This window comes from Terrapene carolina, unplaced genomic scaffold (assembly GCF_002925995.2).
Source record: "Terrapene carolina triunguis isolate 2854851 unplaced genomic scaffold, T_m_triunguis-2.0 Scaffold95, whole genome shotgun sequence".
Classification (NCBI taxonomy): Eukaryota; Metazoa; Chordata; order Testudines; family Emydidae; genus Terrapene; species Terrapene triunguis.
In genome coordinates, this window is record NW_020664446.1 from 22,839,233 (window position 1) to 22,852,947 (window position 13,715).

General features: G+C 39.0%; 1 protein-coding gene across 1 annotated transcript in view; it reads left to right on the top strand.

Moving 5' to 3' along the window:
- The window catches only part of DOCK1 (dedicator of cytokinesis 1), a 530,692-nt gene that overhangs the window by 412,928 nt on the left and 104,049 nt on the right, over nt 1-13,715 (top strand). Inside the window, exon 33 of the mRNA XM_026650862.1 lies at nt 8,448-8,596. Within this exon, the coding sequence (XP_026506647.1) occupies nt 8,448-8,596 (149 nt within the window). The remainder of the gene's footprint in view (nt 1-8,447; nt 8,597-13,715) is intronic.

Here is a 13,715-nt window from a genome sequence, read left to right on the forward strand (position 1 = left end):
CCGCCCCTGGTTACAAGGCAGCACGGCCTAATGGCCAGAGTCCATAGCATTGCCCCTGGTTGCAGGGCAGCACGGCCTAATAGCCAGAGTCCATAGCATTGCCCCTGGTTGCAGGGCCGTTGCACCTTACTACTGGCTCAGCGGGGGGGGGGGTCCTACCAATACACGCTGAGGCTTACCGGGGGCAAGGTACCAGTCCGTCACCTCCCCCGGGTCGCTTCCTACCGGGTTGGGAGTTGGGGTCTCCCACGAATCCCAGGGTTCTCCGTGTGTCTCCGGGTCCGTCGCCTCCCCTGGTTCCTCCCGCAGTAGGGGTTCGTGCCGGTCTGTAGAAGCCTCTGTTCCCGGCAGCTTCAAGAGTGTCGGCAGGCCAATAGCTCTGTGACTCTTTTCCTCCCCCCTTTTAAATAAAGATAGTGGGATTATGAATCGGGACTCTTCTGCTGTCACTGACTCTGGGTGACCTTTGCTTTGTGCCTCCTGTAAAATGGGTATTATAATACTTACCTGCCTCACAGAAGTGTTGTGAGGCTCTGATCATTTATTATTTGTGCTTGATCCTTAGCAGCAACATACTGTAGATGAGCATAGTATTATTATTAATTTATGCTGGCGTTTCACATGTTAGGCGACTTGGCAAACCGTGGTTTTTCCCCCCCAACAAAACGGGGAGGAGAAAATTAACTATCAGGTAAGAAAATCAGTCCCATTCCAACTAGCACTTTGCACCCTCCATTGAAGAGCAATCTTTCCTCGTCCCACCTCGCTCTTATTACTGATGGAAAAAGTATGCTGGTAATGCTTATTCCCTGGCTTTGCATTACTTGCATATATTTCATAGCAAAGATTAAGAATACTGAATTACCATTGGTAATAAACAGATTCCTATTACTACTGATACTTTTATGTCTGACAGTGTTTATTACACTGAGTAGACAAATCACTGTTGCATATGGCACAGAAACAAAATCAGAAGTGAAAAGTTATTATTTCTGTATGTCCTTGAACATGTTTATGACGTTATTCTATCATTGTACAAAAAATATGATGAAACCAAGTAGCTGTGACTTTTGATATCCAGAATAAATGACAAGGTTCAGACTGGAAATGTCCCATTTTATCTTGTCAGTTTATGACTGCAAATATTGTGATTAAGGCTTCATATCTTTGGAGCTCTGTAGCCCAGAGCAGGTGCAAAGCAACTGTGGCATACTTTATATTCCTCGGTGAAGATCGGTACAAGGCAAAGGGTTTATTTGAAATTACTTAAAGAATACCAGAAATATCCATCTTTTCACCATATATTACTATTGTGGTGTCCGTGTCAATACACAGATAGCAAAAAAAAAAAAAAAAAACCTCGCGTGCTAGAAAGCAGCATCATGTAAATTTCAACACAATTCAAATATTTGTAATAGTCTAGGAGTATAATCTTTGTTGAAGCCTGTTTGGTTGTTTAAGAGTCTATATAAAAAAGAACTCCAGACAGACAATTTAATTGTACTATTTGGGTCCTGGCTACCTGTGAGAGAATTTCTCCCCTTGTGCGACATAGTGACAGCTTTGATCACGGGGGCTCAGGTGCGAACAGCACCCTAACTTAAAGACTGGGGGCTTAAACCAAAAAGTTTGAAGTAGTAAAAAAAATTAGAGAAAAACCATAAAACATAATAAGTTGTAATTAATCAAGGGTGTCAACAGTTTTCTGTTGTGTGTAGGTCTGGGCTTGATCCAAGTCCCGCTGATTTCTGTGGTAGTTACGGACCCTCTTTTGTTCCCATTATTCCCATCAGTGAGAGGTTTTGCCATTGATTTTAGTAGGAGCAGGTTTGGGCACCATATGTATGTCTGAGCAAACTGTCCCCGACATACAGGGAAAATGACAAGATGTGAGAGGTGCTGTTTAATTGGGCCACAACTTCATTAACTTAACTCATTAGGGAACTATCGAGCAATAACTCGTACAGTGCAGGTCATCACTCCTTCCTCACTCGTCCAAACCTGGTCCCCGCCCATTGCTGGGACCCCACCACCCGTCCCTTGCATAAGGGTTAAGTTCCTGGCAAAGGAGGGTGTCTCCTCGCTGTACCAGATTCTAGGTTCCCCAGCTTTTTACCTTCCCCTAAGATCATTTCCAGCTCCTGTTTATTTACTGTGGAATGAGTATCTGCACTGGATACCTATCACCTGCCAAGTTGTGACAGCTTGTATTGAACCTCCTGACCTGCTCAGCCATTTCCTGGAGCTGTTGTGGGGAAGGCAAAGAAAATCACCATTCACAGGCCAGTCTAGCAGGGAGGAGAAAATTCCTTCTCTGTCCCAAAAAAGGCAACTAGGGCAATACCCACAGGAGACCAACAAAAAAACGGGTCCAATTCTGATTCCCTGGGTGGAAGAGTGGGTGCTGCTGCTCTGGATGTGAGAGAGAGCTCCTATCTTTTGTCTGCAGGGGGCAATGGCTAATCTGAGCCCCTCTGGCCAGCCCTAGCACAGGTGATGACTCCCTTCCAATCTGAAGGAGATGGGAACCCTTAAAGGAGCCACAACATCTTCCCACATGACCAGAGAAAGCCACGCTGCCTTTGAGGTTGCAGGGGTTGCATTCTATTGTGTAGTTGCTGCTTTGAAAGAACAAAAATTGTTTTTTTTTTTTTTTTTAGTGCTGGCAAATATGTTCCTTTGGCTTCAGTGACAGAGGCCTTACAGTATGCTGAATCTGCATGTCCAAGGCTCTAACTCTGGCTCTGCAGCTATATGTTTGTCTTCTTATGGCCTTTCCATTATTAATGTTGGAATAATATTCAATTTATAAGGCTCATTTTGAACCCCTGGTCATTTTTTAAAAGTGTCAAGCGTTCAGAATTTTTTTAGGGCTCAGTTTTACTGACAACTAGACTGTTTGTTTTCTGAACATTTTTTAATAAATTAAGTGCTTTTTGAGATATAAAGGGTTTTTAAATGTCCCCTTTTTCAAATGTTTGCAAAGTATCTAATGTTTCCTTCTGCCTCTTGACCTGCTGAATGAAATCACATTACAGCCTAACAATTGAAATATACACCGCTACCTCGATATAACGCCGTCCTCGGGAGCCAAAAAATCTTACCGCGTTATAGGTGAAACTGCGTTATATCGAACTTGCTTTGATCCACTGGAGTGAGCAGCCCTGCCCCCCCGGAGCACTGCTTTACCGTGTTATATCCGAATTCGTGTTATATCGGGTCGCGTTATATAGGGGTAGAGGTGTATTATTATTACTACTTACTATCCAGTAGTGCCCAAAGGTTGCAATCACAGAGGAGTCCCATAATGCTATAGAAATGAACAGGAAGATATCTATCTCTAAGGTCTAGGAAGATAAGTGACACACAAAGGGTTGGAAGAAAGTGATACAATAAAGCATATTTGAAACGTAGGAAGACTTGGACATTGGTTCACGTGTGATGCAGTTTTGAGGGTCAAGAATAATGAAATGTTAAAGAAATTCTAATTATTTGAAAACTAGACCTTGATCCCACTCTCAATAAAGCTGATGGAGGGAAAAAATAATGAAAATATTTTTAATGTTGACATCTGAACTAACCAGAGCTACTTTTCAAAGTTGAAACTCCCTAGGATATAGCAAAATTACTGCTATTTCTGCATTCCCCATCAGTGTGCTAGTCACATATAGGTTCAGCAGTTCACCCCAATACTTGATGTCAAGAAAAGTATCTTGACAGAGATGTTAATTTTGTTGGAGGGAAAGTCAAGGTCAAAAATAGACCTGAACTTTGAGTCTAACACAAATAGAAGTAATTATATTTTACCATTTTCTGAATTAGTCATACATGCTCAGATCTGACCCCCAGTGAGGTATGAAATTACTAGAGTATTATTCAATGATATTGTGACCCAAATTAAAATGTAGGGTAAGTGGCGAAGATGAGGAAAAACACAGAACTATCTAATATCTTCCATATCTTATTTTTGGTACAATTAATTTATTATCTATCATAAGGCACTATGCTGAAAGCACTCTAAAGGAGGCAGTGCACATTACAGCAAAGCAGAGGCCAAAATAAAGCAAAAATTGACATGCTGTTTAACAACAAATGTTGTTTCACCTATAGTTTTAAAGCAGCTGCACATTATATTACCTTGCCAAAGACAAGAGTCCTAAATTTTCTTCCAAACCTGTCACATTTTGAATCTGTATATGGGAGCTCTTCAGAAAAAGAACACCTGTGAATTCATTGTTCACTTGTTTATCTCAGGATATGCTTTGTATGTGACAGACAGCTGGAGTAGATGCTGTTGGGTCCCAGAATAAGATTGTTTCCTTGTATATTTTGTCTGTAACATTTTATATTGTGGCACAACATTGCATTGGATCATGTTGTCATGGCAAATACACACGTGTATTTCTATACATGACTGATATACTGAAATACATCATATAGTATATCATTTTAGTTATAGTTAGAAAGGTGTCAGTGAGAGGCTTAAACCTGCTTCCATTTGAACGGTTTGCTCACATTTTACTGGACAAGCCAAAATATCTATTATTCCTTGTGTAATGTAAATTTGGGGTAATGATGAGGATTATTTAACATTTTCATTTGCTCTACCCTGATTTTTTGTGGTCCTCTTCAACTCCCCTGTATTTAAGAATGTACTTTGTGTCTTAAATCTCAGGTGGGTACAGTAGATCTGATTCGTGAGGCAATATGCTTAGCCTCCAAAACAGGAGCGTGCTGACTCCACAGTTCTTACAGATTATTGTACTTGTTTTTCCATGCAGCATAGAGTGTAAATTCTGGTGGGAGCCACCTACATACTCTGCAGATGAGGTGAAGAGCTAAATGGGCTTCAAATAGCAGATGAAATTATACAAAATTATACAAATAATTTTAATATTTTTGCTAATCACTCTTACTCCCCTTTTCTCCCCTGTTCTTCTCTTTTATTTCACTTGCTGAAAACCTCCCCTGTCCTCACTGATTTAAAAACTCTGTTGATTATTACCTGTGAGAGAGGATTGCTGTGAATACAATGCACTCTAAATAACAAAAGGACTGAATACTTACAGCAGCAATTTCCCTAGATTCTGCTGATACCTGTAAAGGACCTGAACGTATGAGGTGTGGAGCAAGTCCTGAGTGTGCCCACAGCTCCCATAAATGTCCGCACTTTGTATGAGATGCTCAGCACCTCATAGGATTGGACTCAAAGTCAAGATATGTAGCTGTTGGTCACTCAGCTGAGATGTTGTGTAACTTTCTGTTTGGGTAGAAACAATATATTCGGTTATAGAAAAGGAAGAGTTATCAAAAATTTTAAATGCATTATTTTTGAAATTTGCTATTTTTCATATCTAGACCACAAAAGATACTAGTTATTCTTTGCTATGTATCTTTAAACTTGGAGCAATGAAAAACTCATTGTGACAGATAGAGAACTTCATGACATTGATGTTGCACCTGACGAATAACTTTGTCACTATCATTTGTTCCCTGAAATATTGGCTCTGACACTTTTCAGGCATGATACAAGAAAACTGTCACCTGAGAGGCTGATGGTAATAGCATTAAAAAAAGAAAAAGAAAAGAATAGAAAGCTTTACAACTTTTAGTTGCATTCTCCTCAAAAACATTCAGCATTGGCAGGGTCATATGTTGTCAAACACTAACCGATCTCTTGCAAACATGCTAATAAGATATTCGCTATATCATAGAATCATAGGGTTAGAACGGACTGCAAGAGTCATCTACTCTAACTCCCTGCCAAGATGCAGGATTTGTTGCGTCTTCACCATCCAAGACAGATGGCTATCCAGGCTCTTTTTGAAAACCTCCAGTGAAGGAGCTTGCATGACTTCCCTAGGCAGTGTGTTCTATTGTCCTACTGTTCTTACAGTTAGAAAGTTTTCCTGAGGTATAATCTAAATCTGCTATGCTATAATTTTGAACCCATTGCCTCTTGTCCTGCCCTCTGTGGAAAGAGAGAACAATTTTTCTCCATCTTTTTTATAGCAGTCTTTCAAGTATTTGAGGACTGTTAACATGTCCCCCCACCTTAATCTCCTCTTTTCCAAACTAAACATACCCAATTCCTTCAGCCTTTGCTCATATGGCTTTCATTCCATCCCTTTGATCATCTTTGTCACTCGCCTCTGTGTCCTTTCCAGTTTCTCTACATCCTTTCTATACAGTGGTGACCAAAATTGAACACAGTACTCCAGCTGAGGCCTAACCAGTGCCAAATACAAAGGTCCTATCACCTCTTACGACTTTCTATGTCTCTGTTAATGCAACCCAAAATTGCATTTCCTTTTTTTGCGACAGCGCATTGCATTGTTGGCTCATGTTGAGGCTGTGATCCACCACAACTCCCAGATCCTTCTCAGCAGTGCTGCTGTTGAGGCAATTATCCCCCATTCTGTATTTGTGCATTTGGTGTGTCTTCCCTAAGTGTAGCTCCTTACATTTGTCTTTGTTGAATTTCATTTTGTTGTCTATAGCCAGTTCTCCAATTTATCAAGATCACTTTAATTTTTGGCTCTGCCCTCCAAGTGTTTGCAACCCCCAAGAGCTTTGTGTCATGTGCAAATTTGATCAGTATGCTCTCTATTCCTACATTCAGGTCATTAATAAAGATGTTAAATAACACCAGACCCAGAACAGATCCCTGTGGGAACCCTACTTGAAACCTCCTTCCAATCTGACATCATTCCATTAATAGTTACTCTTTGTTTGTGTTTGTTTAACCAATTATGTATTCAGTTAATGGTAGTTCTATTGAGCCCGCATTTCTGCAGCTTGCTTATGAGAATGTCATGTGGGACTGTGTCAAAAGCCTTGTAAAGTCCAGGTATATTATGTCCACTACATTCTTCCTATTCACCAAACCTGTTACCTTCTCAAAGAAGTAAATCAAGCTGGTTTGGCATGATTTGTTTTTAAGTAAATCCATGCTGGCTGCAAGTGATCATCCCTTCATCCTCCAGGTATATCTAAAGTTCTGCCATTGCTGCTTTCAATTTAAATTCTCAATCAAGAAAGCAAAGAAAGCAACTTATTTGTTGAAAAAAATAAAATGATTATAATGTTGCTATCTTGTTATTAAGGATTTTCTTCTTGATCACCTCATGTATTAAATGATCTTATGTTAATGTTAATTGCAATCACAACTAAAATTGATAATGAATATGAATACTATCTCAGTGATTACTACAGTAATCTTACGAGGACAAACGTGTTAATAAATACACTGTATTACATACTGCTCCATGGTTGTATGTGTGTGAAATTTCAGATTATGTGAATTCATGCTATACTGTGCATTTTTCTTGCATATAGATATTACATTTAATTTAAAAATCAATAGGATATACTGATTTTTTTTTTTAGTGTTCCATGCATTGTACAGTATTATAATACACTGGGTCTTATTAGCAACTTCCATACAGGGATCTCACAGCACTTTACTAATATTAAGAGATTAAATGTCACAGCACTTCTCTAAATTAGGTAATCATTATTTACCCCAATTCACAGCTGTGGAAACTTAGAGCTAGAGAGGTTAAGTGATTTTTTTCAGAGTCACACCAGGAAGTCTATTGCTGAGATTGGAATACAATCATATTTCTAAGACTTCTATATATTCGCCCACCCAGCGCCCCCAAATCTGTCTTACATTTCATTTACTGTGCACGATATCCATTCTTACTTCCTTAATATTATAGAATAGATAATTCATTGAATAGATAATCTCTATTGTTAGCCAATGCTGTGTACAGTAACTAGATGTTTTTAGTTCAATGGTCTAATTTTTATAAGTATTCAAGTTGCTGTTAAGTATTAACTTACTTTCTGAATCTGTGAGGGGGAAGAATTTGGGGAGGTGCAGTTTCCATTTGGGAAGAAAAATGTAAAATAAAATTAGCCAGTCAAACCAACTCTGGAAGAAAGAAGACATAATCTAGACCTGTCTTAGATGTAGTTTCATATCTTGAGGCTGTAAGTATGCAGTCATAATGACATTTTGATAGAGTGTTACATTTTGTAACACTGGGAAACATACGGAATTTTAAATAATTTAAAATAGGATGGGAGAGGGGGGAAAAGCATATTTTCATGATGTAACTCAAGTACTTAATATATAATATGGATGTGTGTGAATTTGTTTGGTTTATGGAAGTATAGCAAGCTCTGGTTTGGTTCTCTCTTGAACAATTCTTTAATAGTTTTACTGTTAGCCTTAAGAACAGAGTTCACTTCTCTTTCTGAGGGTTAGTGACTTCCATTAGGACATAAATTGCACTTAAGAAATTGAGGCCAAAATCAAGAAATGCATTCTTACGCTCGGGATATTCAAAGCTTATTCCTTGTAGCATTTTTTAAGGTAATCTTGTAGCACTGTTGTTGGCTTTTCATTAATTCTGAAGTACATTTCCCCCCCCCCAAAGGTCAACATAAGATCAAATTCATCCCAGAAATGGTTGGGCCCATGTTGGAAATGACACTGATTCCTGAAACTGAGCTTCGGAAAGCTACGATCCCAATATTCTTTGACATGATGCAGTGCGAGTTTCATTCTACCAGAAGCTTCCAAATGGTAAGCATTGTTTGGCTACAAATATTTGAGGTTTGTGAATGTGATCCAAGGACCTTTTGATGCCCACTGGTAAAAGGCACAGAGATGCATAGCATTACAGTGATCCTCAGGGTTCACCAAAAGAGGTCATGTAAGATCTCTAAGAAAGCATGTGTCACACTGGTCATCATGGCCATTAAGAAATATATGTGGAGATAATGTGTAAGGAGTTGTGTGTATACTGAAAACTATGTTCTTAAATCCTTGTAGCTAAACACAGGTTGCTCAGAGGTAGCATGCATTGAGACAGACTTCTCCAGACAGAGGTGGGAGACACTTATCCCCCTGGTTGATGAATGTGTATTGTGTATCTTACAATGGAAGTCTTTTGTCGTATTGAGTCAAAGCTAATGAATACACTGCAGGAAAACACACAAACAATAGGGATTATCCTGTCTGAGTAAAGACAATGAATTTTAGAAGAATAATTAAGGGTATGGCGGTACACCTGGCATCATTCATTTTGGAAGACAAGCTACTAGTGGACTTGATTTTATGAAAGGAGGATCTCAGCCATCTTGGTTGAAAACTCTAGGAAAAGGACTTTGGGGTGCGCTAACCTATAGGAGACAGGATAATGTCTTGTGAGTTAAGTTTAGGCTCTAAAAAGTTTCTTATAATTTTGTTTTGCATGTAACCATTTGTTTCCAGTATTCGTTCTTGCTATCATTTGAATGTCTGTTCTTTGATAATAAACGTATTCCTGTTTTCATTATAAATATATCTTGAGTATTGCATGTTAAGCAATGTGATGATCTTGAGTTGAGTCTAGTCATCTGGTGAGTACTAATCCTTTGGGAGCAGAGAATATGAGAGTTCTGTGAGTGTTCAGTTGATAAGGGGATGGGCGCTTCAGAGGGACACTTGGGGTCAGGAAGGAATTTGCCCCCAGGTCAGATTGGCAGAGACCCTGGGGGTTTTCGCCTTCCTCTGCAAGCGTGCAGCATGGGTCACACAGGTTTAACCTAGTGTAAATGGTGGATTCTCTGTAACTTGAAGTCTTTAAATCATGATTTGAGGACTTCAGTAACTCAGCCAGAGGATAGGGGGCCTATTACAGGAGTGGGTGGGTGAGGTTCTGTGACCTGCAATGCGCAGGTCAGATTAGAAAGATGATCATGATGGTTCCTTCTGACCTTAGAGTCTATGAGGATTCAGGAGTTGGTGTGTGCCTATCACTGACCTGTACAGAGATAGCAAGGCCTGGAAGGTGGTGCTTGTGTTGCCAGAAGCTGATGGAGTCAGGGAGCTGATTCACAGCAGGCACAGACAAGACTTCCTCCACTAAGAGCAGGTGGAAGTGACTCTGGATACCCTGGGGAAGCATCACAATGAGTAAGCCCAATTGTAGCCTGGTTACAAATACTAAATTTTGTTTTTCATCTATTTGGTACAATTACAGATAAGTTCGTTTTCTATAACGTTTAAGTGGCTGTAATATGTTCAGTGTAAATGGTTTTAACTCTTATTTTTTGTTGAAACTTGTTTTTCACAAAGCAAGTGAAACCTTTCTTTATGCTACAAATGGAATACAAAGGCAGATGTTTTAATTCTGCACTGTCACTCAAAAAAAGAGGCTATCTACTGAGCTAAATTAGATTAAGAAATTTTGAACATAGTAGGAAAGAAAATAGGAAGCCAAAAATTAACTGTGTAGTGTATTGTTTTAGTCTCTCTCGTAATTATGATGGTCTTTACCATGATTTTGACATCAAAATAATGTCTCATATACTGTATATGAGTACTGTATCCTCTGGGGCAGAGGTGGAAATCTTCCTGCAACCATGTGAAATCTTGGCCTGCCATCTTCAGTGTTTGAGAGATTAGTGCAGTGATAGCAAACAATATCTTGACAGCACTCCCTCTCTTTGTACCTTCGATCTGTTCTTTGAAACCATATTTTAAATGGGAAATATGTGAGTATGCATTAGAGGCAAGTATTTTTGAGATCAAAGTATTGTTTTTATATGAGAAAACGTGAAGATTAGCAGTACTTTCAATATTGAGCAAAAGAACTTAGATTCCTGTGGCCCAGGTCCTCAGCTGGTGTAAATCGGCACAGTTTCATGGAAGTCAGTGGAGGTATGGCAATTTATGTCAGCTGGGGATCTATCCCTATGAATTTGGCAATGTGTTCTGAATCAAAATGGACAACATTTTTTGACCAAAACTTTTTGGGGTAAAAAAATGCAGCTGTAGCGACGACACTGAAACATTTCATGAATTTGTGTTGATTTTGCTAAATTCTTTCAATTGAGAGAAAAAAACTAAAAGAAAAAACTGAAAAAAAATTAAATATTCATTTTTAAAATTAAATATTTTGATTTTTTACTTGAAACAACTTTCGTTTGAAATTTCCTTTTTTTTAAATTGTTTTTAATTGTAAAATGTTTTAAAATATACTCAAAATCCTAACCAGATGTTTCATTTTGAAAACATTTTATTCGACCTGATGCTATTTTTTTTTCAACTTTCTGATTCACAAAAAAAACTTAGAATAAATTTTTGGTTTGACCTGACTTATCAGAGTTTCCAGCAAATTATAAATCCTTTATTTGCCCAGCTCTAGTTCTGAAGCTCTAAGTTTTTTTTTAACCATTTGTTCATTTAAATTGAGGTTTGTGTTTCTTGTCTGGCTATACCGAAAGAAGGACAGGAGACATTTGACATGGGTTTAATCAGGCCGCAACTGTATTATTAGATGTCTGGGACTACCCGGCAGATAAAAGTGTACAGTGCAGGTAACCCCATGTTTATTCTGTAATTCCCTGGAGGGCTTTCGCCAGCGCCCCCTCTTTTTCATCCTGCTTCAGACTGCTCTGTGTAAAAGGGAGGCTTCAGGCCCAGGGCTGCCCCTTTTAAGCCCTGCATTCCTAGGGGATGATTCAGCAACCACACTGACCCCTTTTGCAACAGTTTTCATCTTCGCCCCTCCATAAAGCACTGTTCCCTTCACTCGGCCAGCCAGCCAAATATGCCCCCCACCCTCTGCTTAAAGGTGCAGGGTGGTCATTGGATGGGAACTAATCTAATTCTGTGCAGGACTTATTTTTCATAAGTTAGTATTCATAACAAGCTTCTAACATATCTGTAGCCAAAAGAAATGAATGCCTACAAGGAATGAGTTAAACATATAAAACATGACTAGCTGTATTAATTTTCAGTTGCATTGCAATGAAAGAGGAACTTTTGATCAGTATTTTGATTCAATTCAATTTCAATAATCAGTTTTTATATTTATCTCTGATATTATTGCAGTAATAAGTAACGTACGGTGTAGTATGTTAACGTTGTGTGTAACTTTGCCATAATAAAAAGTAACAAAATAAAAACCTGAAGTGCTCAATGAGATACCAGTTACACAGTCTCATATCAGATGCTTACTTTTGTTACTTGTTGTTTTTTTATTTGTGTAACTGTATGGATCATGAACTATATAAGGATGGCATAGTTTAATTTATGGCCCTATATTTCTTTGCATAGAATAGTCTGGTGATTTTAATAGATGAACAACTTAAATATTTAATGTAAACTTTCTTCCCTTTTTGAGAAGAAATATGCCTCATGCTTAAACCACAGATGTTTTGGATTTTAGATAGAAATATTCCATATATTTATATCCTTGTGTCACAACAACTTGCTTCATTATGAATACAACATTATCATAACATACACAGAAGCACTAAACCCCTTGTACAGTACATTCGGAATGCATATTTATATCTAACAGAAAATATCCAATCTGTCGGTTCATAGTTTCACATATAAATGCTAGAGATCTGTACTTTGCAAGGCACATCACTGTGTTCACATCTGTGTGCTGGTGTTAAAAACCAGCATTTAAGCAAGACCTTAGACTATATTTGGCATAGAATGTGACATAGCCACATTGTTTAATCAGTGAGTATGAGTTTTAAAATACCCCTGTCTAACTTCAACTTTCGGTACGTGTGTGCCACCTTATACCTCACCAAAAAGATTCTTTCATGTTCAACATCCAACTCAGTAGGTTGGTCCTCTATTTAGATTGTACCCCAAAGGGTCTGAAAGGCAATTGCATATGGCCAGTAGAGAATTCCCTCAAGGTAGAGGAAGTTCTCACTGGTACAGCTACACAGCAGCCAGACCCTTTGCCTCTTTTCCCCTCCACCAAGATGTCTGGGTGTTGCAGAGCCCTGCACTGCCTTGGCACTATTCCACTAGCGCAGAGTGCATTCAGGGCCTTAAGCCAGTGTTGGGGCTGACTCTGGCCTGGAGAAGAAGGCAGCCAGCTCCAGCTCCCTAATGCTTTCTTAAGCTGAGCAGACCGAGGTTTTCCTGTCTTGTCATGCAGACCATTGCTGGTTTGCTGTTTACTGTTTATGGTGAGTAACCTGCTCCCAATAACAAAAACAGATTTATGCATTGTGAGAAAGGTAGTCATACTTTCTTCAAGAAATATTACCAGTATCTAGGTAGGCTTTCTTACTCTGTGTGGGTGTGTGGGTGTGTGTGTGTGTGTGTGTGTGCGCATTATGTACATGCAACTGCCAGTTATTGTTCTGCTTTGCTTGCAAAGAGACCTTAGAATTGAATGGTTGGCTGCTGTTTAACTAATCTGCCAGAAATCCAATTATCTAACCTTATTAGTCACATCAGCAAGGGTTTAAATTGGCTCCACTTCCCCAGCAGATGTGTAAACCTATAATGTGTGGGAAGAATATAGATTTTTCACAGAATTGTAATACTAGAACATGTGGCCTATATTATTAACAGGCAACTCACACCAAATCTACTTTTATTTCAGTATCTATTGTTCTTATCTGGTGAAAACAGCATGACTGTATTTACTCTTACTGTACTTGCAGTCCTGAGAAAGAACAGAAGATCAGTAAAATTGTGCTCTGTCTTTAATGAACTAAGTTATAAGTTCCCAAATCGTGATATGTGGAGATCTGGGCAGACGAGTAATGCTGCCCACTTCCTCTCTCTCATCTTTTGTGTGCAGCTCCAGCTAGGACACACCACAAAACAAGGAACATGGAATTGCCACTAAGGTCCACTGAGGCTTCCCAATAGAAGAAGCTGCCTCCTTTTCTCT